Source organism: Schistocerca nitens, chromosome 3 (genome assembly GCF_023898315.1).
Source record: "Schistocerca nitens isolate TAMUIC-IGC-003100 chromosome 3, iqSchNite1.1, whole genome shotgun sequence".
Classification (NCBI taxonomy): Eukaryota; Metazoa; Arthropoda; class Insecta; order Orthoptera; family Acrididae; genus Schistocerca; species Schistocerca nitens.
Window position 1 is genome coordinate 423110566 of NC_064616.1, and position 23744 is coordinate 423134309.

A 23744-nucleotide genomic window follows, 5' to 3' on the forward strand; every position below is an offset into this window, starting at 1 on the left:
CACGGAAAACCTAAATCAGGGTGCCCGAACGCGGATTTGAACCATCGTCCTCCCAAATGCGAGTCCAGCGTGCTAACCACTGCCCCCAAATCGCTCGGTTTTTTGTCAGGTAGTGTGTGTTCTCATGAACTTCTGATGCCTCAACCCCCACGTTAACAGAATGATGATGATCTATGATAATTCCTAAAAATGTAATCAGTAACAATTGTCACCTTTCTTCTTCTCCTCCACGCTCAATAATTAAAAACCTTCTAACAAAAATTAAAAAAAGATTAAGACAGACTGACGCTACTAAGTGCTCAAGTATGGAGCGTACATCCCTCTCCCGTCCTCTATACCCACAAAATCCTAACGCGACGTATCATTCCTTTAGCTAATTTATCGTGGGTTTCTGTTTACCTCATGTTCCGTTTCTCCTTTCGAACTCTAGAACACCATGTTCAGTACTTCCTTTATCACACCTGTTTACATTTCTGAGAGCCCAAGAACAAGTCTGCAGTAAACCGCTTATCCAGTGCAATTGAGCTGATTAGTTTTTATAAAACTGACCCCAACGTCAGGACACAGTTAAAATTCGAAAACCATTAGCTTATTAATACCTACGAGAAAAAGTCTCTTAGTTCCAAGACCGGAAGAAGGGCGACGCCGGTCGTAAATTTTTAAAATATTTATTGCAGATCGATTTCAGCTACTGTGTTGCTATCTTCAGTGCTGCAAGAATGGAAGACCATAACGAGAATCAGGCATTAAAATACACGGTGACAATTACTGAACTATATCAAGAAAACGTAAATTAGTTACAAACTACGGCGTGCACACACTTTATTCCACCTGTAAACGTCACTACCGATATTCGGATTTAGTTTATGCCATGTTCGATATGCCTGCCACCATTGGCGATGATATGGCGTAGATAAATAGCGAAGTTCGGCATGACCCGCGGAAGTGTCGGAACATCGATGCTTCGATGACCTCCTGAATGGCTGTTTTCAGCTCGGCAATGGTTTTGGGGGTTATTGCTGTACACCTTGTCTTTAATGTAGCCCCAAAAAGGAGTCTCATGTTTTCAGATGCGGAGAATATGACGGCCAATCGAGGCCCATGCCAGTGGTATCTGTGTACCCTAGAGTCAGAATGCGGTCCCCAAAGTGCTCGTTCAGGACATCAAACACACTCCTGCTTCGATGGCGGCGAGCCCCGTCTTGCATGAACCACATGTTGTCGAAATCAGGGTTACTTTGGATAATGGGGGGGGGGGGGGGATGAAATCATCTTCCAAAACAGTACCATTAGTTAGTCACTGTGCCATAAAGGAATATCGCTCCGATTATTCCGTGACTTCACATTGCACACCACACAGTCACCCGTTGGGGTGAAGAGACTTCTCGATCGCGAAATGCGTATTTTCACTCCTCCGGGTGAAGAGACTTCCCAATCTGGAAATGCGGATTTTCAGTACCCCATTGCTCCATTTTTGCTTATTGACGAACCCATCGAAATTAAAGTGGGCTTCGTCGCTAAACCAAACCATGTGTATGCGCGTACTAATTCCCATCACGCCCCGTGGTCAACCGTGCAATTTGAACGTTTATATACCAGTTATAAATCAAGCCATGATGACTCATCGTAAATAAAATCGTACATGATACCACACTTCTATTGCTGCCCTCATTTCCATGCAGCTAACCTCGATATGTGACGTCAGTATTAATAGCGCCCTCTTTATTATTGTCAGAAGTATACTACATTTTCAAAAATATTTTTTAAAAAATAAAATGTATTAGTTTTACGTAAAATCACAGTGGCATCGTTAATACTAAAGTATATTCATTAATTATGCTAAAACTAGAAGGAAGACTCCACATATAGGTGGCACAAATTGAAATACGAATAACATTTCTTTTTGTATAGAACAACAAATCAACACTAATATTTTTAAAGAATTACAAATTGTGGAGACATATCGCACCCACACAGGGAACCCCTTGAGTGCGATGTCGCAAAAGGCCCATGATGTTTACGGCATTAGACGCCAGAAATTTTGCCTACCATGCAACTACAATATTACCTACTAAGGGCAACAGAGGGACGGCACTGGAGGTATCCAAAGGTGAACACAGCACGCGGCTACGGAGCGTAGTTGAACTGCTTAGTCGACGAGTAACTCAGAACATAGCTACAATGCTAGCTACCGGTGTTGATTCAAAAGCACCGAGCGAGGTGGCGCAGTGGTTAGCACACTGGACTCGCATTCGGGAGGACGACGGTTCAATCCCGCGTCCGGCCATCCTGATTTAGGTTTTCCGTGATTTCCCTAAAACGCTCCAGGCAAATGCCAGGATGGTTCCTTTGAAAGGGCACGGCCGACTTCCTTCTCCATCCTTCCCTAATCCGATGAGACCGATGACCTCGCTGTTTGGTCTCTTCCCCCAAACAACCCAACCCCAACTCAAAGCAGAGCAATGGCAACTATAAACAAAACAAACATTGCGTTATATCTGCAACAACAGTTGCCGAAGTTGACATTTTGTCAGAAAGGAACGCAAGGAATTTTGCTGAGTGAGAAAGAAATGGCAGATTAAATATTAGCGTTTCTGTAAGATGAGTCAGTAAATTGTGTGGTGTCGTATACGCTCGACTGTGCGGACAGTGTACATGAGGAGTACAATGACGACGACATGTGCCTAAAAAGTGAGAATGATACTGAAACATGTTTCGAACTATGTAGTTCATCATCGTTGTCGGACAGGGAGCCACAAATCCTGTCTCCAGTGAAACGTAGTAGGGGACAATCGTTGTCAAAGGAGCGGATACTAAACATAATTATTTACATCGAAGATCGTCCTCAGCATAGTAAGATAACAATTATGGACATATTTCGAGTGAGTCCGCAGAAATATGACCGTGTAGAGCATAAGAAAAAACCACGGATATTCAGAGGAAGACAAGGTGCACTTGTTACAAAAACTGATGTTTCCGCGTTTCAAGGATGCTCGATACAATTTACAGGATATGGATGATACTGACTTACTATGCTATACACATCGAATTACGCGCGACATAGGTTACAGTGATTTCGAGGGAAACGGTGGATGATTGCAAAACTTGAAACAGTTCTTCATGTTCGGAAGACGTAAGATAACGAAATTCAAACAAACCGTCAACTTGACGATGCACAGCAAATTGCCGAATTTGCCCTAAAATTTGTAGATAAGATAAACAAACATATCCCATCATTCAGTAAGGAATTTGTTTTCAACTCCGACCAATCGGGATTTGAAGAGAAATGCATGTGTCTACATATACAGGAAAGGAACCTTGGAAATTAGAAATACCAAGACCGTTGTATCAAGATCAACTAACATCAATGCTTTAACGCATTCGTATGCAATTATGCCGACTGTTAATTTGGATGGTAGATTGGCTGGAAGGTTATTTATTGTGATGCGGGAAGTTGAAGGTGCTCTTCACCGTAGGATTCTTCCTTGTGTGCGTGATCTTACAAGGACGGTAGTGAATATTTGCGTCACAGCAAGCAAGAGTGGGAAAATGGGCGTAAGAGATCTACAACTAAGGTATGAGCACTGCTTTTGGCCAATAGCTGGTCAAAATAACTTGCTTTTATGTGATTCCTGGACTGCGTGTAAAATCTTGCTCTTTTAGAGCAAACTGTCCCTCCTGAAAAGTGTGTGACATAGCTAGTTCCACGATAAGCTCCGCAACAAACTGTTTCGCACTCGGTTGCATGCCATCACATTCCATCAGTTCTCATCACCCTGTTACACCAATATGATTCTATATGCATTCTTGAAGAGTAGATTCCTAGCTGAACGTCATGCGCGGTTTGTAACTCCCAAGCAGTTCGCCTTCGATTTTGATGGTGCGAATCTTTGCGATCAGTGTGGCGCGCCATTTTTCATTTGGTGTTCATTGTGCAAGTTAATGGTTTGTTTTGAACATTTCTTGAATGTCGACGATGTCCATCACGAAATTGGGTGCTTCTATTGCTACCTGCTCATTGAGCAAGGTGGGGTGGAAAGATTTCTGATAAAAAAAAATCTCCATTTCGCCAAGATGATCCAAAAATCTGTCCGTATATTGTCTGTGTAGCAGCCTCAGTTGCGTGGTCTGATCATGAAGTCTACGCCTAGTGTCAGCAACATGCACAACAAAATCTGATTTTTCTATTATATCCTTCCTATCTAATCCCACAGGCTCACAAAATCTAATCTCCAGCATTCTCCCAGTTCGCCTTAACGTAACAGGCTTTGCAATGTCCCCATACAGATGATGTGGTGTCCGTATTTGTATTACTCTTACAACGTAGTCGAACATTTGCATCCTATTTCTTAAACAGCAACTAATCCTTGCATGTTCTGAGCTATGTATCCTACAAAAGCTGCAAATGTGGTAGACAGAATATTCAGTCGTTTGAACAGGGTCGCACCGAAAGACCTGTAGGAAACTGGATGGTCGTATCGACAGATTGCTGCACGTGTTGGGCACAGTGTATCGGTAGTGTGTCGTTGCGTTCAACAGTGGTCTGTGGAACATTCGCACACCCGTTGACCAGGTTCTGGACGCCCTCGTAGTGCAGACGCGCGTCAAGATCCACGAGTTGTGCGAGCAGTGGTGGCCGACTGAACGTCATCCAGGGACGAATTCCGGGGACATGTTAGGCTGCATCTGGTGCGACATAAGGGACCATTGGGAATCGTCTGCTTGCAGTAGGATAAGATTACTTGTGTCTTTGGCCAGCCTACCACTGGATACCACAATACCACCAAGCATGGCTACCGTGGCGTAGTGAAAGAGTTGAGCGGAGAGTGGAATGGTGCTCTTGTCTTCAGTGATGAGAGTAGGTAATGTATTTATGCGAGTGATGGACATGCATGTATATGGCGTAGACCTGGTGAGCTGCCTATTCCCAAGTGCATTCGTCCACAACACACAGGTCCCATCCCAGACGTCATGGTTTGAGGGGCCATCAGTTGCAACTCGCGATCTCATTCGGTGTTTCTGCGAGGTAAAAGTATGTGTCGCTCGCTACATAGCATAGGCTGTTATCCCCGTATTACTGCCATTTCTTCCACAGCGAGAGAGATGCTTTTTCAGCAGGACAGTACACGTCCACATACGGCCGCTGCGACGCAACGTGCTCTTCTGGTGTGGCCAGCAAGATCACCAGATCTCTCGCCAATTGAACATGTATGAGACATGATGAAGCGGAAGCTTAGTCGTTCTCCAGGGCCTGCAAGAACCATTGCCGAATTGTAACAAAAGACGCAAGACGCTTGTGACAAACATTTGCTGGATACCAGTCTGCACCTTTATGATCATTTGCATGCGAGAAGACACGCCACCGTTGTCGCCAGAGGAGGGTACACTGTGTATTGATGCGACTGTTTGGGCGCCCTTTACTGTGAAGTGTGTGTTTCATTTTGTCTGAATTTACCATATACTCCTCACTTGTCAGTAAAATGATCTTATGCTTAAGGGTGTTGCATTTGTCTCGGCAGCCTGTATCTGTTCAAGAAAAGAAAAAATAAAGTAAACTTGTGAATACAAGCTTACCAAGTTGGCAACTTAATGAACACATACTTTTCTGCCTTCTTACCAAACCAGTGCGAAGATAGCAATAAATAAATTCAGATATAACCGATCTGTAGATTTACTGCCTATGTTTATACACTAGTTAGTGTCTACAAATTTTTTAGTATTTTTTACGTTGTGGATATAAGGGAAAAAGTCTGAAACTGAAATAATATGAAACGTATGAATCCCAAACGTTAGTCTGTGATAATTTTGCGGTTCTAGCTTGTCAGTGTTCTATAATACATTCGGTGTCACGCTGTTGTAGGAACATGTTCGGAACTAATAATGAGCCTTTTGTGACGGGAAAACGCATGATAAGTTTCCTTAAGTAAACGACGGTACCGGGGAAAAAAGCTGTTCTGTAGTGTTAATGAAAGTGTAGAAAATGCTTTGTGCTGATTTACGAGGGAACAGCATTGTAAGGAATGGCTCTTCAGTACCCTTAGTAACCAATTTCGATGGTAGAGATGTAGGTCCTCCTACTCAGGCAATGCTGACCTGCATGACATATCTTTTCTAGGCAGTCACACTCTGCAGGAAAGGAATATGTAATTCTTGAGCGCTTAGTGATGGAGGATTCGCGTTATGAAATTCATGAGTCCTAGTAGTGAAAGAACTAGCGGTGAACTAAGGCCATAGTATATGATGTATATTATAGTAAACCTGTGTCTGTTGTTAGTCTCTTGTATGTGCTCATTTCAAAAATGGTTCAAATGGCTCTGAGCACTATGGGACTTAACTTCTGAGGTCATCAGTCCCCTAGAACTTAGAACTACTTACACCTAACTAACCCAAGGACATCACACACATCCATGCCGGAGGCAGGATTCGAACCTGCGACCGTAGCGGTCTCGCGGTTCCAGACTGTAGCGCCTAGAACCGCTCGGCCACCTCGGCCGGCGTGTGCCCATTTCACAGTTCATTTTCAGCGACTTAAGTTCATTGACGCCCTTGAATTTAATCATCAGTAATTGATTATATCTCTGCGTCGGAGAATGCCTCGGAAGGCCCAGCGGTACTGACTGACCACCGTGTCGTCCTCAGCAGATAGGCGGATATGGAGGGGCACGTGGTGAGCACAACGCTCTCTCGCCCGGTTGTCAGTTGTCGTGACCGGAGCCGCTACTTTGTCAAGTCCTCAGTTGGCCTCACAAGAGCAAATGATTACATTGGTGAATCAGTGTTCCATTGTGATGAAGATGGGTTATATTTTTGGCTGCATACTCCACATTCGGTGTTGTCATTGCATGGTGATAGTTGTCATACTAAACTGATTAACTCGTAGAGACGTTATACACTTTCTACACGTCATGTAAAACGTCTAGACAGACAATATTCTGAATGGTTAACTCATATAAACCCCAACTCGTTACAAAAGGGAAAGTTAACGAACCTTTGACGCTTGATTGGCGACACGAAAAAGGTAGAGATTATGCGAATAATATTTTGCAGCCGTTCGCTAATGCTCCAGCAATATCATTTCATAGGTGAGGCCCAGTTTTTTTAGAGTGGAGGTAGAGGATGGCACCTGCCCTTGATTCAAGATAAGTAATATACGTGTTATCTTCTTTGTTTTTCGGCCTCTTTTTTTCTCATTTGGCGCGCATACTAGTTGTGTAGGCCAATTGTCTTTAGCAGCCGAATAAATCTTATTAACATCATACGCGTTACGCTTTATTTTAGAGCATCTTCAGTGGTTAGGTTTTTTTTGTTTATTGCATTATTATTATTATTATTATTATTATTATTCCACATGTGTGCTCGAGTTTTTGCAGAGGACAGTGGTACTTCCCCATGCAGAATGTGAATGTGCAGTGAAAGTGCTGTGTGCAAAAATTCAACGCATACATGTGGAAAACGAAGAACACAAACCACAAAAGCACCTGACTAATGAAGATTATTTAAAATAAATCGAAACGCATCTGGTCTTAAAAAGACATTTATTACCGTTGCTAAAGACGGCACTTAACATGTACAAGAAGTAATATGCGACTGATCATGCTTTGCCTTTGTCCCCTTAAACTATTAATACGCAAACTATTCTAGCTTAGAGAAAGTATTTAAGAACAGTCGTAACATCACCAACTGGATAAGCAGTAATACACACACTATGGGGTCTCCACAACCCAGAATGTAACGTTCACACTGCTCATTGACAGACAGCAAATTGGGTTCTGTCGTAGTCTACCTTAACAGCAGTTTCAGGAATGAGGGGAGGGGGAAGAAGGGTTTACTCGGACGAGAGGCAAAAATAATCTAGAAAACGTTGGCTGTGCTAAATGTGAGTACGTGCGCCACGGCGTTGCCCAGCAGCCGGCAGCCTGCTTTGTTCTGTATGTGGCGAAGGTCGTGCCAATAATTGTGCCGCTCGGCGCGCTGCGTGCTGGCGCGCATGCTCTGTGGAGCGGCTCGCTTGTCGTGGTGGCATGGTGGAGAGGGGAGGGGGGGGGGGTGGTCGAGAGGAGGGGGAGGTAGCGGCCTCGCGACTACCTTGCCAGTGCGAGTGAAGCCGGCGACGTGCGTGTACGCCGCACTGGCCGCGTCCCAGGCGCGCCGCATGCGCTGTCGCAGTCTCCGTGCACCAGCGAGTCATGAGGCGCACGCTGCTAGTAGAGTCTAGCGTACCTTCGTCCAATGCACTCAGTTCTGACAATGACGAAGAAGAAGACGTTGTCTCGGTGCAACAGCCAGCCTTGAGACGTTCGCGGCTGCACAAGTCCAACATACCACTCCATTCTGACGACGATAACGACGATGGTGTCACCGAGGAGGGTCCCACTTACTTTAAGCCGAACGTGGACGAAACTGCCAACATTGACTCTGACAGTGACACCAAGTCGTACGATAGCAAAATGCCAAGTGCTGCCGGCGCGGTAGCGTCGGCGCCGCCGATGCCACTGAACGTGGACGCGGACAACTACATGTTCCGGCCGCGTTCGCTGAGCTTCACTCAGGCGTCGGCGCCGGCGTCCGTGCCGCCGCCGCCGGCGGCGGCGGCAGTGGCTAGGACGACGTCGCTGCACACACTCGTCTGCTCGTGCCACCTGTCATGCTGCTGCATGTGTGTGTCGCTCTCTGCCACAGATTGCCACGCCTGCTTCCACAACGTATGCCTGCGCTTCGCCAGCAACCATGTGTGCCAACGAAACAACGAGATCTTGCCGCCCATCACCCATCACAAGGAGAAGGTAAAAGTTTCTCTATTAACCTTATTTTGTGCTGACAGCTTCGCACGGTAGAACGTGGAAATTATATTAAGACGGCCCACGACCTGCTGTGCATGCTTAATGATTGCGTGATTGAAATTTATAAATTGGTAGTTACAGTTAAACAAGATTAAAATAAATAGTTTGTCTAGGCTGTCGTATGTTATGCGCATTTTATGTTGTAGTTTGTGTTTTATTTGTACCGATTACCGCCGGATAATACTGTTTGGTCCATGGTGGTTTAGGTAGTAGGGAGTCCCCTCCATTGTTATACCTTAATGGAAATAGCCTGTCATTTGTATAATTAAATCTGCCGTTCAGTGATCTATTTTCCGCTCTATGGTTTATTTACGATGTGCTTGATTTATTGATTCATTGTGTGGATTGTTACAGAAACATTGTTGATAGTCCCATTCTGTGAAGGCTTCATACGTTTTCCATAGTATATGTTGTCCTGGAAAATACTCGTAGAATATTCACTTTTTCATTTTGGAGTTTACCCTCCGCCAGTTGTTCTATAACGCGGCAATTGCGGTGTCCGAAAGTACGGATCGTCTATGGAGAGCGGAATGTGAAAACAATTTTCTTATCGCTGTGAAGTGTTAATAAATATTCCGAATTGTAATTTACGTATTTTTGCCCAAATGCGTTTCAGGCCTATAGCCTATTGTTTTAGGCTAACTTTCTTTGCGAAAAATAAGTTTCTTGTTATAGCGCCGTAATTGAATATATCGTCGTGTATGCCACAGAGTGGAGAATCGCCTTGACGGCAAGAAATTTGCGTAAGGTCAGTGCCACTGTTCAATGCCGAAGATTCAAGGATTGCTCCTTCTGCCGTTTTACAATCCGGTGCAGGTATGTCGCATTGTGCTGTTATTTTGTTTTGTGTCATTTAAAATAGATATTCGATGTAACTCTTCACTGTCGAATGACATTTTCCTTAGTACGCCGGGTACAAAAAGTCAACTTGACATTTCTGATACGGGAAAATTCGTTTTGATGTAGTCAAATGCTGTGCAGTACACGACTTTGTTATTCATTATGCTAAAATATCAATTTATCAGCTCTATGCCGCCACAGGAGAAACTGTGCGCTGCATAGGTACAAAGGCCTCGTTATTTATATCTTATGAAATAACGAAAAAAAAACTTTCTCATGTCTCGCCAGCTCTGTCAGGTAGACTGATATTGTCATTCTCGACAGCCTGTCGTAATTCTAAGTCTGTATGTGTTACTTTCCTGTTCGTGACTGTAATAGCCCCCCCCCCCCCTTTTCCATATTCCCCAGTGATCAGTGTGTGTGACACCTGACAGTGCCAACAGAAATAGCCTTATCTACACATTTACTCGCGCAAAATTCCATTCTATATAATTCAACTATGTATTAACAATAAATCGCCGTTTTAATTACCTATTCTTGTCACTGTGTCCGCTAAATGGAAGCTATGTAAAACGCGACAGCATTAGTAACAAAATGGTTAAACTGTTCAGTAATGTGCCACGATGTTAGTAAATTGTCATCTTACTGGAAATGCGAAAGTATTTTGTTCGTTTTCAATCTTCTTTCATCAGGGATCCGACCTTAAAGTGAAAGTTGAGTTTTGTGTATTTCGTTCACGAAATAAAAATGGGACATACATTGCATGAAATACTTGTCCCATTTACATACCTTGTATATTGTATAGTCACACCTGTTAAGATTTCATGTAGTCCGTGATGCGTTTTGTGCCTGTGGAAATCATTGTTTAGGCACAAACTTACATGCTACTTTTACTGCGAATCATACAGAAAACATGCGTATTGTTGATAGATGACAAAGGCGAGCGCGTTACGGACTTAAAAACCATTTCATTATATATTATTAATTTTCGTAATTGATGCTGATTAGGCTTTGATTTCAGATTAAAATTTGTTACTTAAAGCTAATACCTCATCGTCACAGTAACCACCTATTAGTGGAAAGGTTTACGCATGTCCATCTCAAACTGTAAGAACTGACGCCAACCAAACAATTTACGAAGGGGCGTTACTGGGATCCCCGCCTTATTTTCTGCTGCAATTCTCGTCTGCTGGGAAACAGATTCCCTAGTTCACGATTTAGTGTTTTCTCTCCGTGTTGTTGAAAAGGAAATAAATGGGGCAAGTGTGCCTACACTGTATGGTAAACGTTACAAAAATCGGAATTGCCCGTATTTTGAATGCTCGAAGCATGGCTGTGTTCCACTTTGAGGTCAAAGCTTTGCATGTATGTGGCAACAGGGTTCAGCTATGCCGCAGCTCAAAGGCAGTCTGCTGCCATTGGCAGACAGCGGGCCAATCACAGACAGGCGGCCACCAGCGGCTGTGAGTTGTTGCCGGGCCACTCCCTGGTTTGCTATACATTAATGCCGAGTAACCTTTTCTGAATATCGTATTAACCCGTCCTCACGAGCCTTCGACCTAAAACCCAATAAAGACTTTCTTTAGACTCTTTCTTTCTCAATTTTTACAGCCCATCAGCGAATGGACGTCCGCCAATGTTGTGGAGTGGATGGCAGCTCTCAATTTGTACCGCTATGCCGGCGTGTTCAAATCGAAAGATATCAAAGGCTCTGATCTCATTCTCTTGGATCGCGAGAAGCTGATGGTAAGTATACGGTAAATTTTATTTATGATTGTAAATGATTTTTTTTAGGACCCAATGATAATGAGAAGAAAATTGATTCTAGCTGTGCTGGCGACATTGTCAGAATTAAATAGAAAGCATAAATTTCCACAACGAACAAACTACGTACGTAACATCAGATGCCAGTAAACCCGCGACTGCACCTAATAGGAAATTAGCAATCCATATAGAATGATTTTGTTTTGTCCTTCATGTGTTGAATATTTTTCAGTTTTCCTCAATTTTATTATTATTTTATCCCCCTCCTGCTCTTACCATGCCACAGCTTCATCTTATAAACAGTGATGGGGCAAATGCTTTTCGTAAGATTTCCCAGTGTATGCTGACGCTTTCTGTAACCAGTCACCAGGAGAGCTGTACGTAATACTTGTCATGTTTATTATTAAGAAAGCGCTCTACGTTCCATTGTTAGATTTTGCATTTGCGTTGAAATACAGGACTCCTACCGGAAGACACCCATATCTCAGGTTTCCAATAAAAACAGCAATGGAAGTAAAATTTAACTAGTCCTACGTGGGCTACAGGGCCATGTGTAGAATATAGTTTCGAAAACATCACAATATAATTACTGTTAAGTATCTGAGTAGCATCCAGTTCCCGTTCTGTACGTAGCCTTTTTCTGCCCCAGATACTTATAGAGCCTGTAGTGTCGCGTTGTACTGTACTGTCCATGCATTTATCGGGCATCTGTACCGAAAACTCATTTTCAAGCAGCTGCTCTCTTGCAATGTTTAGCAGTGGGTTCATAGAACCAGTTTGACTATTTCTCGGTTGTTCCACTCTGGAATGGCCAGTGGGAAAAACTAACACCTATATCTTCCCGTGAAAGCTCTGATTTATTTTATCACGACGGTCGTTTCTCCCCAAGTACGTAGGAGTCTAAAAAATATTTTCACATTCGGGGGAGAAATTTTTTCATTGAAAATTTGTGAAAAGATATCGCCGTGACGAAAAGAACCTTTTTTCGTTTTTTAACTATGCGACCTAACTTCTGAGGTCATCAGTCGCCTAGAACTTAGAACTAATTAAACCTAACCAACCTAAGGACATCACACACATCCATTCCCGAGGCAGGATTCCAACCTGCGACCGTAGCGGTCGCTCGGCTCCAGACTAGCGCCTAGAACCGACGGCCACTCCGGCCGGCAAAAGGACCTTTGTTTTAATGACTGTCACCCCAGCTCGTGCATCGTATCCATGACACACTCCTGTATTTCACGATAACACAAAACGAGCTGTCATTCTTTGAATTTTTTTCAGTGTCCTCCGTCAATCCTATGTGGTAAAGATCCCAGAAGAGGTTGGACAAGTGCATATTGTTGACACGCTCTCTAGTAACTGTGTTGCATATTCTAAGTGTTCTGCCAGTAAAACGTACTCTGTGTGATCATTCCACTTGAAGCAGTTCGTAATTGTATTCCTGGTATTTATTTGAATCGATAACCTGTAACTTTGTATGATTTATCGTGTGAGTGAAATTTAACGGAATTTTTAATGCTAATTGAAGGACTTCGCACTTTTTGTTGTTCTCGGTCGATGGCCACTTTTCGTACCATGCACATATCTTGTGTAAATCATTTTGTAATTCGTATTGATGTTCTGACGTTTACCTGACTGTAAACGAAGATTCTTTTAATATTAACTGAATTTTCCGTCGGTGCTTGGCAGAATATGATGATAATATTAAGAATGAAAACACTTCCTAACGTTTATTTGGTAACGTACCGGTTTTCGGCTTCTCGGGCCATCTTCACGTGACAGCTGAATGTCGCAGCCGTCCGGTGTGGCCGAGCGGTTCTAGGCGCTTCAGTCCGTAACCGCGCTTCTGCTGCGGTCGCAGGTTCGAATCCTGCCTCAGGCATGGATGTGTGTGCTGTCCTTAGGTTAGTTAGGTTTAAGTAGTACTAAGTTCTAGGGGACTGATGACCTCAGATGTTAAGTCCCATTGTGCTCAGAGCCATTTGAACATTTCAATGTCGCAAACACAGGTAAACACGATTCGCGACTTACACAGACATAATTTGTACAGAAGGTTCAAAAAATGAGAAAGTGATTACCTATGAAAAATTGCGATAATTCATTCAGTAAAACAGGGGTAAATGTAAAAATTTAGTTTACCCCGTTTTATATAGTGTAATTATTGTAATGTTTTCCTATGTAAACACTTGCCATTTTCGTATCTTCTGTACAAATTATATCTGTATAAGTCGCATATCATGTTTCCAGTATGAAGATTCTTTTTATCATAAAAATATTCCATTTGATATGTCCCTGAGGATTCAAGGAATTATCAGTTTCGTAGTGGCAGTGGTGGGGGGGGGGGTGGCATTAAAATTGTAGATGGCGAGCAAAGAATGAGACTACAGTAAGAACGTTCTCAAATGGATGTAGGTTGCAGTAATTATTCAGATATGAAGCAGCATGCACGGAATAGCCATGCGTTGACGGCTACACCAAACCAAACACGACAAAATATTTGATGTAAGGCTCTGACACTGATTAATTCATATTAATACTGACCGCCTTGTGTCAGCTGCCTAAACTAGTTGCTCGGTGTCATAGTTCGTCGCGTTCTGATTCCTGCATGGCTCCCAACTATCAACGCGGCGTGTTAATTGGAAGGTGACTAGCTGCTTCACTCTGATGCGCCCTTAAGATTTCCCAAATGTCGAAACGGTTATATGTCTACCATTTTCCAGAAGTATACTTAACGTCTGTTGATCCACAAGGCTGACCGATTTTTCAAGTTTTTAAGTTCGGTTACCGCTAAGTATGGTGTCATCTCCAGTTATCCGCCATACTGAATTTATAGCCATTTAAACAGCTGTCATTTTGCTAGATGCAGGTCTTCCTTTGTTACACGTCCGGATAACCGTGCGTGTTAAAAAGTGCCACTTCCGTGACAGTTAGGTCCGCCTGACGGATCGACGATGGGGGGGTCGGTGTGCCGCCAATCTCGATGTCGGTTTTAGGCGGTTTCCCACATCCCACAAGGTGGGTACTGAGCTGGTACCTAAGTTTCGCTTCACTTATAAACTTCGCAAACATTTATAAAACTTTCGCTCATTTTCACATGAAAAACCCTGCATGCAGTGAGAAGGGGTGCACATATTCCTTCCTTGAGGAGGAGGGGGGGGGGAGAAAGAGGAGGGGGGGCGACATGGGATGGCGACAGGAAAGGCATCCGGCCACCCCTTTAATTAACCGTGCCGTATCAGTTAACCATGGCAACCCTACGCTGATGCCGGACAAAGACACAAGAAAAAGAGTAGAAGGTATTTATATTGTGTTCATGATACTGATCTCAAATAAGGAAAACCTACCTAAAGATGAAACGTAGTCGTCCTGTTACTATGAAGAGACAAAAGAGACACTGAAAGGGAAATTTTTGTGCTGTAACTAATTTGGTTATGAAAAGAATCGATATGTGGTAGTTTATAATAGTATTTGTGCACGAAAAACGGAAAAGAAGGTAACCACAAAACAAATGTTGACTTCTGTCTGTAAATAAGATCATCAGACGAACGTTGCAAGCAAGTGCGTGGATGAAAAGACACTCTAGAGATTCTTCTCTTTTCATACAGAAATAAGCTATTAAAATTCTTTTAGCGCAAATTTTCCTATTTGCAAGCTTGTTATGTGACCAAGCGGGGTGGCGCAGTGGTTAGACACTGGACTCGCATTCGGGAGGACGACGGTTCAATCCCGCGTCCGGCCATCCTGATTTAGGTTTTCCGTGATTTCCCTAAATCACTCCAGGCAAATGCCGGGATGGTTCCTCTGAAAGGGCACGGCCGACTTCCTTCCCAATCCTTCCCTAATCCGATGAGACCGATGACCGCGCTGTCTGGTCTCCTTCCCCAAACCAACCAACCAAGCTTGTTATGTGTAAAACTTTTACATTACGAGGACAGAAGTCCGTCCGTCGTAATACTAACTAAACTGAATGTGATAATTTATGTGCTGAGCCAGATGCCAAAAAGATGCTGTTGAATTCCCTTAAATTTATCAGACTTATGTAGACCTATCTTCATACACTGCCTCTCTGGGAAATATGCTCTTCAGTTACGCTTCAGAACGTTCTGAGACAATCTAACGCCCGACTTGTTATTGGTGTAGCTAGTTGACCTTAAGTAGCTTTTACTTAGCCGCCGGGGCACTCGGCGCTAAAACTCATTCAGCTTTCTGCGTCAGAAGGGAATGTATGCTAGTCGCTATGTTGAAGAGGGTTCTGACGTTCTCTCTTCCTCCGCGGTAAAGGACCGAGTTGTTGCACTTTTCGTAAGTTACATATTTCCTGAGAGCAAAGTACTTTCTGCAATATCAATTGCAGATTTAGTGTATTACGTTTGACTGCTGTTCAGTGGGTATTTTGGGCATTTAGAAATGTCGAAAAAACGAAGGTAATCGGTCGGGTCGTGCCCTTTCAAAGTAACCGGCCCGGCGTTTACCTGGAGCGATTTAGGGAAATCACGGAAAATCTAACTCCAGATGGCGGAAGGCGGATTTGAACCGCCACCTTCCCGAATGCGAATCCATGTGCTAACCACTGCACCACCGTTTATACCGAAGAACGTGAAATGAAGTCGTCAGAAAATATGCCGGGTGTCGCGTTAAAAGATCATCTGTTTTCCCCCAAAGTGAGTGTTTTTTGGCGAATGTGGGGATAGAACTGTGTGCAACCTATTCTGTCTGAAGTTGAGGTGATTCTCCCCTTCTAAATACCATACTGACGTTCGGACCTTAAGTCGCAATAAGAGTTACCCGTCGTAACAAACTCACCGTTCCGTAACTCGTCCATATTACTGTCGAGATATCAGTGACCAACGAATTATTAGCTTCCAAAAGCGTTTCAGTACATAATTGAGTGATCTTGAAAGCATTACGATCAAGAGTATGAATGGCGCGACTAGTTTCATAAACCTTCCTGGTGTTCACATGGCGTGAGGTAGATACGCCACGCTGAACCTAAATTATCGTGGCAGATCGAAGATTTCATCCCAACTCGTCACTGTTAAGAGTTCAGTTTCTCGACTACTGACCCGTCTCGCTCCATGTCTGAACTTCATATCAGATAATAATTGCAAGGGTCATTTTTTGCATGCTTCATATTTAAGCCGCAGAAATCTTCTTGAAAACTGTCGATGTCATTGTCATGTGGTGTATAAATTGATGTCTGGCCAAGTTATGTAAAGGATGATGCACTGCCATTGTAAAATGATACCTCACACCTTAAAAGGCACTAAAACATTGATAAGCGACGGATCTTAGCCGTGTGGGGGCAAATAATTGAGTGGTGGGTATCTAAACCAGAGTTCTAAGCCAAAGTTACCCTTTCTTGCTCACCTCTTTGGGAAGGGCCAAATCCTGAATGAATAATCCAGATACTGCGTGAAAACTGAGAAACAACTTTTAGTCCATAAATGTTTTTTTTTACTTGCCTTGTTAGAACAACTGTCATAGCTGAAGATAAATAACAAAATTGCGCCAATGCTTTTTCCTGTTTTTCCCATGGAATCAGTGTTCTGTAGTTCTACATTGTACAAGAATGTAGTGTATTTCATCCTGTCGCTCCCTTTCGCTTCGAAGTCTTTAATTTTTTACTAGCAGCTCTTTCGTGAAAATTGTGTGATACTACAGGTGTTATTCCACAGTAAATGATACGCGCTGTATGGTTTAGGCAGCCTCATAGCATCTGGAAAAGTGTACCATTCTAAATTTGCCGTTTTCAGTTCCATGATTACATACAATCGCGCATGACGTTCCAAAAATGTCCAACGTATTTAACAAGGCACATATGCAACTTCCAACAGACATATCGCTATTTCCCAGGCATTCTAAGCCTTAGTACTGTGCTCGAGGAACGCTGTATACTGGCGAGTGCAAAACAATACTGGGAGTAGAAGTGGCTTCAGCGTAATAAGCGTTTCAAACACTGTCAAGCTCTTTGTATACACGGTGGCGTGTCATCTATCTAGTGTGTAAATGGTTGCGTGCGAGCGCACCCTTCTACTTCCGACACGTGTGCATACTTTCTGCGCTCGCCTGATGGGACGTGACGTGGAAAGTAGCGACTAGACACAAACAGCGCCTCACATTCAAGCAGGCTTCCAAGCTGGAAACGTTTTGCGTAAGACAGAGGCTGTAAGTAATGTTATCTGCATAAATCGTACGGAAATTTTGTTGACTGTGAAAAAAGGCGATCTGGTTGTAATGAAGGGTAGGCAACTACGGATGCTGACTGTGGGAGAGCAAACACTCTTTTTATGGGAAATCCTTATCGGTGCAATTGAATTGATACAGTGCTTCCTGACGGACCTCTACAATTTGCAAATGACTATCTGATCACTGGGAAGTTCTACGACAGGGATTCAGGAGTTGGAGGTCAGGAAAAATGTTGCTGAAACTCACAGTATAATGCACGTGATAAAGAAGGCGGAGATGGATATTAAATAATTTTACTATGCAGCCCTGAAACAGATAATGGGAAGCCAACTGACAGGTACTGTAGTGCATGTGTACATCCCAAATCTTCAATTTTACCTTCAAGCTTACCTTCAAGTTTGGAAATCCTTTCTGTCTTGCTAGTATTTCCCTGTGCATATTTTCACCTCCTTCAATAAACATTTGGTGGAGCAGAACAAAATGAAAAGTCCCAATACACCAATCATTCTGTTTTAAATTATCACATTTGGAACATCGATAAAAGAACTTTCGGAAAGACTTAGGGGTGTCAAGGTGTGGGAAAATACACATTCTGTTAATACGACACACTAGCAAAGGTGGACGGTGAGAATTGTAATGTGGTGTATTTATGCAATCAGAACAGTACCGTGTCGCCCTGTACGGCGCTCCATTGTGTCTACTGGTGACATGGCGTAGTTAGCATGTGAATTAAGAGCGGATTAATTTATAATAAACGGCTAGTACCTCTCTCAGTACCGCACAGGCTCGCAAATACTCGTCCATTGCTACAGCAGTGTAGCGCACCAGCCGCTTTGACTTCCCTGTTCATGCGACGTGACAAGGTATTTTACGAACAAAAACTTTAATTCTAGCTTTTGTGGTGTAAAACTGCTAAGAAGTTACTTTACTGAGTTGTCATCAATAAAGATGTAACCTAGGAGGAGAAACAACTGTTGGTAACACGAAAGAAATTGTTTTAGCTACAAGATGTAAAATTTTAGTCTCACGGAAACGCCTGAACACTCGTCCATTCATCAATACGGCAGAGATATAAATAAAGTAGTTGCCTTTGCAGGAAATATTCACTGATACGGCTGGCTAAAGTGGAAATAGTTTTGTATAAGCAGGATCAAGGATGGAAAAACAGTACGCGATCATCAGTTAGGTGGACAACGGAAGGTGGCCTCTAATACCTGTTGCGAGTCTGACGATAGCTTCAAACACCTGCGGCGTAGAATGCGGAATCAGGAAGTACGACAGCAGCAGACATCCTATCGTTTATGGATGCGAAATATCAGCAGAGTGGCAGACAGACGGACAAAAATTGGCACTTTCTGATTAGAAGCGTGTCGTAATTTCAGTCCATGTAAGAGACTTTCAAACTCCAGTACAGAAAATATTTAAAAACAATTGATGACTACGTGCTCGCGACCCAGAATTGCCAGTAAAATTAACTTTTGTGTGTGGTATACAGTGAGAATGCCGAAAGGCAGAATACCGCTAGAGATATTCAGAGTAGATGTGGATAGCAATACGGGACGGGGAAGGCTACTAATAAGATGTAAGCGTAGCACCGACATAAATACTGCAGAGATGAGTAAGGACAGATACTGGCGGGAAAGCAGAGAAAGCACATAATGAACTAGGAAAAAAAGCGATGAATAGCAAAGAAACAAATATGAAATTCGTTTTACTCTCGACAAAAAATAGCCCACCCTTTTTTCCCGGCCACAAACCGCGCGTTAAGAAATGTTCAGTGTCGTGTTAAGGGTGGCGGCGAAACTGGCGCGCATCACTGCTGTAGTGGTCTAGTAGAATATCTGGAAGCCTGTGCGATAGTCATGTTATTCATGTTACAAGTGCAAAGTAATGTGATAGACATTTCATCACCCGAACTGGTTTTCTTTGATAACGGCGTTACATTTTTTCCCATCCCTCTGAACCATAACAGATCAGGAAGTGTTGCGCGTTTCCGTTGCGTCTATGATCTACCGCCACATCGATTATTAACAGGTTCCCAACGAGGGCATATCGTCGGAGCTCGTTTAGTTAGCACATTAACGACACACAAATCTTATAGGGGTATTTGGAGCCACTGTATCTGTTGTACAGGGTTATGAAGTAAAAGAAGTCTGCTAAGCGCAATACGACACTGATAACCAGGAAGATCATCGTTACCTTTATTGAGGTATGTGTGAAACAGAGTACATACAGCGACGCGTACTCAAACAGAAATATCATCGTACACCTGTTATTGTCAGGCCTCGGGAAACAGTGATTTCAAAGAAGAAAGGTGCACAAAACCTGGACCACCGATTACCTGGACCGGAAATGCCTTGTGATCCGACGAGTCCACGTTGATAATTCTCTACTGCAGGACATGTTTACATGTGGATAATAACAGGGATGGTGTATAATCTAGACTATCATCTTCCGTCTTTGAAGCAGGTGGAGATTCAGTCGGGGGCAATGACGGCTATATTATGGTCACAACGGGTGAAATATGTGAAACTATTTCAGGTGGCCACGTTCACTAAGTCGTACACGAGTTATTCCAATCAGGGGATCGCATCTTTCAGCCTCTCGCATTTCCGGAAATGTTTGAACTTGATCAAGAAAATGAAATAATGTCTTCACTGGCCTCCATAGTCAGTGGCTTCGAATAGTAACATTCCCCGACCATCTCTCTGGTAATGATAAATTTCTTTGCAAGAAATTATAAGAAACAGTTTTGCCCACCATTCAAGATTTATGGAAATTGATGTCAACTAGTACCCAAGCAGTTTTGGACGCCAAATGTGAGCCTATACAATATTAGGTTGTTTTATCCAATCCTTGTATCCGATTTTTTTAAATGGTGTATTTCCATATATCGATGTACCTCGGTTACTGACAAATCGGGCCGGTAGTGTCTACTATTGTTCCTTTCGTTTTACGTACTGCAGTTTTTCTCACTTCACGCCATCTGAATCAGTATTATCTATCGCTGAAATACATTCCGCAAATCGTAACAATGTTTGCACGTATTGGTTTTCCTTGTCAAGCTATCAATTAGGGATTTTTATTTCGCTATTACTATTTTCCATGGAAAATTTCGATGTCGTGATAACTATTTATAATATCATAAACAATTATCACGACACCGAAATTTTCCCAGGTGGCACACAATATAGAGGGTCTTGGTGCTTCTGTTTGCTTCACCACATTATCTCCACAAAGCAAGGTCACTTTTAGGATTGTCAGATCCCTCTATACATGCTTAGTTTCAAATCTGTGCTCATCATTAACACATCAGTACCGAAAGGGTATTTTATTTGAAAATAGTACTGTGTGGTCAAAGAGCACGACTAACATTGCTCCGCACTTGCATGGCACGGATTCAAATATATTGATAGCCTGTCGTCAACTAAGTGAGATGTCCGCCTCGGTAGCTGCGCTGTCAGCGTGGTGGATTGCTAAGCAGAGGGGCCCGGATTCGATTTCCGGCCGGGTCGGTGTTTTTCTCCACTCGGGGACGTGGTGTTGTGTTGTCCTAACGTTCGTATGTTCCTAATTGACATTACATTATTGAGATGGCTGAATAGAAACGGCCCAAAAGCCAGTAAATTGCAAAAAAGGAAAAAAGCCGAGATGTACAAAGAAAGCATTGTAGTTCATAAAATGGAATTAAACACAAGTGGCACCAGCATACGGCAGATCAAAATTACATCCAATCTCTTCTATACAACATAGAGGCTTCAAAAAACGTGACGTGGATATTATTACTTTGGCAACTCTTTATTATTGCCTATACCAGTAGTTTGTCACTACGTTATTGAGATAATTCACACGCATGTATATGTGGTTTGTGTTTGGAGACTTGAGCCTTTGCAGAATAAACGCTGCTTCATTCGGTGTGCTCTTATCCACGATATCCCTTCGACCAATGTCATCAGTCATTACAGGGTAACGTCTTGTTGCTAATTCACCTACTTGCATCAAAAAGTTATGAGATCTATTAGTTTCAACCTATATTGTGTGTGCTGTTAGTGTTTTAATGTCATACAGGTAAACATTTTGTGACGCATATTCCGAGGGCTGCCTTTGTTTCTGACTATAGTTTCCCTGATCTCCAAATACCTCCATTCGTTCGAAAGCGAAGTAACATTCGTGAAGTTACTCTTTGTGACGGTCCACTGGCATTTGCGTCCTGGCGCTGTGCCTAACCAGCTTCTGTCCTGCCATTACTATTCCATGTTACTGAGATAATGCATCACTTTTATTCATATTAGCCCGAGCTCCGGCCGCTTCTGGAGCACTAGTGCTTCACTTGCCAGTCACGTATTTAGTTCACAGGTAACTAAGCGAGCCGGGCGGCTTTTTGCTTCTTCCTGTATCAGTACAGGGTGCTTACACTGTTTTATCCGGAACAGTTTATTGTCTTTAGGATATCATGGTCGTTCTTCCATGACCAGCGTGCAGAGTGATAGTTGTCAATGAAAAGACTTCTGCGGTTTGCAATACTTGACTATTAAAGAAAAAGAATTAGGCACCACTAGAATTTTTAGCTGCCAACAGTCAAAACTTCCTCTAAGCGGTATTCTGACTATGAGCCAGCCAGCACCTTTTGCAACTGAATTTTGTTTCTTAGCCAAACACATTTGATAAAACATTTTAGGCACCTTCAGTAGTCTTCTATTTTCTGTTCGTGTCCACTGGCTCTTCGGTTAGCATGTGTGGAATTATAATCGCGAAACTTCTCTCTATAAACGCCTGCAATGATCTTACTGTTGCACTTGATCGTGCTACCACTCTAATTTTTAGAGCGAGTTGCGGAGAGAAGTGCTGCCGTTCAGAGTGGCAGGAGGAGAGGGAATAAACTTCCTCCCTAAAGTAGTGTTACCAATGAAAAGAAAAATGCAAACGTAATGAACACGTATATGTTTCATGTAGAACGTGAAATTACCGAGTACGGAGGAACTGCATTATAAAAAAGAGTTTTAACAAAATTTCGAGGTAACAAACGTTGAGCATAGGCTTTATTGTTATTATTATGCAGAAGAGTTCCTAGACTGCAAAGGCTGGTGGTTGCTTACTGGGGACTATGGAACCGACGAGTAAACAGTCGTCAGCACGGTGCATTTACAGAGGTTGAAACATACACAGGGCAGGCTGCGCTGTTCTATTTGACCACAAACGCTACCTGTGCAAATTTCCTCAATATGTGGTCAGAACAGTGTTCTGTGTGTTGTGCATTATACCGGAGCTAGGTGAATTCGAACGTGGGCAAATCGTTGGCGCTCGAATGGTGAGTGCTTCTGTAACTAATCTAGTCGAAGTGTTTGGTTTGTCAAGAGGCACTGTATCAAAGATTTGTAACGCACACAGGAAAAGCGGAAAAACATCATCAGCTAAGTCACAATGCGGACGGACGCATGTGTTGAGTGTTCGTGACGAAAAGTAAGAGGACGACAGCTGCAGAAGTCGCTGCAGAACTGAATGTCGCACTCGCGAACCTTGTCAGTACAGAAACAACACAAAGTGAGATCGTCCCGGCGGAGGTTCGAGTCTTCCCTCGGGCATGGGTGTGTGTGTTTGTCCTTAGTATAATTTAGGTTAAGTAGTGTGTAAGCTTAGGGACTGATGACCTTAGCAGTTAAGTCCCATAAGATTTCACACACATTTGAACTTTTTTTTGGCATTTCAAAACCGCTCGTCAGTGATAGAAATGCCCATAACAGGAAAACCTGGACAATGGAGCAATAGGAGAAAGTAATTAGATTGGATGAGTCTTGTTTGATACTGTTTTCAAGTTCTGGCAGAGTTCACGTCCCAAAAGTGAAATATGGCGGGGGTTAGGTGATGATTTGGGCACCCATATCATGGTATTCCATGAGCCCCATGGCTCCTCTGCTAGGTCGCTTTACTTACAAAGATTGTGACCATTTTGGCTGATCAGTTCATTCTCATGGTACAACATTTGTTCCTCAATGGTGATGCTGTGTTCAGAGACGACAGGGCCCCTTCTCACACACCTCACATTATCCCGGACTGGTTTTCTGAGCAAAAGGATGAATTGTCGCATCTACCCTGACCACCAGATCTAAATATGGT

At 43.0% G+C, this 23744-nt stretch overlaps 1 protein-coding gene across 1 annotated transcript in view; it reads left to right on the top strand.

Annotated features, from left to right (window-relative positions):
- Positions 1 to 8104: 8104 nt before the first annotated feature.
- Positions 8105 to 23744, top strand: part of LOC126248364 (phosphatidylinositol 3-kinase regulatory subunit alpha) — a 41112-nt gene continuing 25472 nt past the window's right edge. Inside the window, exons 1-2 of the mRNA XM_049949292.1 lie at positions 8105 to 8783; positions 11292 to 11426. Of these exons, the coding sequence (XP_049805249.1) occupies positions 8187 to 8783; positions 11292 to 11426 (732 nt within the window). The 5' untranslated portion in view covers positions 8105 to 8186. The remainder of the gene's footprint in view (positions 8784 to 11291; positions 11427 to 23744) is intronic.